The sequence below is a fragment of the Pterocles gutturalis genome, unplaced genomic scaffold, assembly GCF_000699245.1.
Source record: "Pterocles gutturalis isolate BGI_N339 unplaced genomic scaffold, ASM69924v1 scaffold1318, whole genome shotgun sequence".
Taxonomy (NCBI): domain Eukaryota; kingdom Metazoa; phylum Chordata; class Aves; order Pterocliformes; family Pteroclidae; genus Pterocles; species Pterocles gutturalis.
The window spans coordinates 1-2,597 of record NW_010117646.1 but is presented as its reverse complement, the minus strand read 5'-3'; the positions used below and the strand labels follow the sequence as shown (position 1 = coordinate 2,597).

General features: G+C 44.2%; 1 protein-coding gene across 1 annotated transcript; it reads right to left on the bottom strand.

Moving 5' to 3' along the window:
• Positions 1–360: 360 nt before the first annotated feature.
• On the bottom strand, positions 361–2,319 carry OARD1 (O-acyl-ADP-ribose deacylase 1). Its single transcript, XM_010075832.1, has 5 exons — positions 2,261–2,319; positions 1,609–1,753; positions 1,401–1,459; positions 911–1,023; positions 361–600 (listed from the first exon to the last, which is right to left on the bottom strand). The coding sequence occupies exons 1-5, from the start codon at positions 2,294–2,296 to the stop codon at positions 498–500; spliced, it is 456 nt and encodes a 151-aa protein (XP_010074134.1). The 5' UTR covers positions 2,297–2,319; the 3' UTR covers positions 361–497.
• Positions 2,320–2,597: the final 278 nt, after the last annotated feature.

Genomic DNA, 2,597 nt, shown 5'->3' with positions numbered 1-2,597 from the left:
AAATTTTTAATCCTGTAACAAACAGAGTAAGTAAACTGTATGCCAGATATAAACACTGCAAAACTTTAAAAAAAAGCGACAGGGCTCACAGCTCATCATGATCAACCGTAACTACAAACCAACAAATACCTAAGCAACAGACAGCTCCAGTTTCACTCTGCACTGGAACTGTCAGCTTTTAAGTAGAAGCTCTAGTGCAGGCAAGTGCTCCGTGGAGGACCAGTGACATCTGGTGGCTTGCTGGGACAGACCAGGAACTCCCCGAGGGTTACCACAACATCCCTGCCTTCTTCACAGGCTCCCTGAGCACTACACCCCAAATTAGCTGCTCTGGAGCTTCTTTTGGTTGTGTTGTTACAAGCCACTGCCACTGACAACACAAGAGTGAGCTACGCTCAGACGAAGAATGTGCTCGGCATGCAGTTTCCTCCCTCATCAGTGAACAGGTTTCCACTCCAGAAAGCAAGGGAAATGGGGCTCTCTTTAAACTCGTTTGCTCACAGAGTGTAAACTGTGATATTTATATCTGTGTCTTCAAACACTTCCCCAAGTATTGCCGAAACTTTGTTCCAATCCAGGCCATCGAGTCCACATCCAATCCTGGAAAACAGGAAACGAGACATCAAAACAGCTGGAATGGCCTCTTCTGAAGCACCGTACGAACAACTAGCCCTTCAAGCAGCTACAGTTTTAAATGGGCACTAATTCAGCTCACCATAAATCAACATAATGTGGTTAAAATAAGGAAACGTGATCATTTAAACACACTGGGAAATGCAGATTTCATTTGGACAATTAAACAGAAGAGTTAAATAGAAGTGGATACTTGAACTCTTGTTTCACAGCAGGGGATCATCTCTCAAACATCCTTCCTCTCGGGCATTTACACCACAGTAACTAGTTTTCTTACCTAGGCATGGAAATGTCAGTAACTCCATTGTTTAGACAGTGAGCTTTCATGGCTTCTAAACTCTTTCGCATAGTCTCATATGTTGGTTTGTGAGAAACTTTCTTCTTTGTTATCTAAGTATAAAAGTAAAAGGTCAGTTGTGCCTTTGGCATGATCACTGCAAACTACTTTTTTTTAAAAAAACACATTCCACTGCATTCTGCAACTCCACACCCAGACTTGCTTATGTGAAAAGAAAAAAGACATGGAAAAAGAACTATGTTTCACAGCTTAAACCAGCGTAATTTAGCAGGTAGTTCTGTCCATTTAAAGCTTAAACAGACACCCACAAGACAGCCTGGCTTCTCCACGACTAGCAATATCTGAGTTATACATCTCATGCTTCTTATTTAGAGGAATATACTCAAAAACCCCACAACTATTAAAGCCCTCATCACTGTATCTAACATGTCAGTTACAGGGAAGTGTCTGAGTAATGTCCCACTCTTACCAGGTAGTAAATGTATCGGTCGTCCCTTTGCAGAACTGCCACCTCCCCAGTCTTCTTTTCTGAAGTGAAAAAATTAAGGTATTTTTAGAACAGTTACATTCCACTCCATAACTCCCCCTGCACCCCAAGTAGTTTGGAATACCCTTACTGCTGGAAATCAAGGTTTTCCCTTCAGCTCCTGCATGTCCACCCTACGTGTATCACTCACGTTGATCCAAGAGCTCTTGTACGCCTCCAAACTTTTTCTTAAAAAGAACAGCTATGCCTGCACCCATGCGACAGTCCTCGCTGATGCAATGAGCCAGTGCATCCGTCGGAGGGCACGAGAACAGGTCCCCCTTAACACACTTGATCTGGAAAACACCACAAACAGAAGGGTAAATAGCAGTAAGCTAAGAGTGCAGGCTCAGGTAACAGAATACTCAGACAACAGGGAATGTGGCAAGCCTGGACAGTAAAGAGTGTAAAGCATTAAGATGTATTTCACACATATATGAGCTGGCATGAATTACGAACCCAATATACAAATAACTAGCTTTGTTACAAGATCAGTGATGAGTATCATGTGTCAGCTCCGCACTTATTAATGCCTAAAAATGAAAATTATGCAATAGAGAGTACGACTGGATTAGTGCACATCTTCAGCACACTATCCCATTAAGCAGGTAAGCTCTGTGCTGTTGTAAGATATCTGCATTACAGACATAAGCACAAAAGCACACAAAATTCAGCACTATCAGCCACTTTCCTCCAAAAAGCTACACGGCACAGCCAGCTGCCATGTTATTAGGCAGACAGGAAGGCCTCTTTATTGAGACACGCATCACAGCAGTAGCCCAGATAACCCATTTTCTACGCACTCTCTCCTCCTGATCCTTGGAGAAGTGGGTGGCCATGGTAACACGGGCTATGAAGACTCCTGTGGCTGGAAAGACGACAGAGAAAGAAAAAAAGAATTATTAGGAACCCCAAACTAGGCAATTAGCTAGCATGGGACTGACAGCACAACGAAAACACCCTCTGAAGTAGAAAAGGAGGAGGCCAGTACCCCTGAATAGTGTGGTAAGCTTTCCCACTGCAGCCCCACAGCTCCAGCCCCTGAGGTGCCAGGAGGGCCAGGCCCACAGTCACCACACAGCCAGCACCCACAGGCCTTTCACCTCCTCCAAATCACCCCTGCCCCTTCAGGAAACCCTT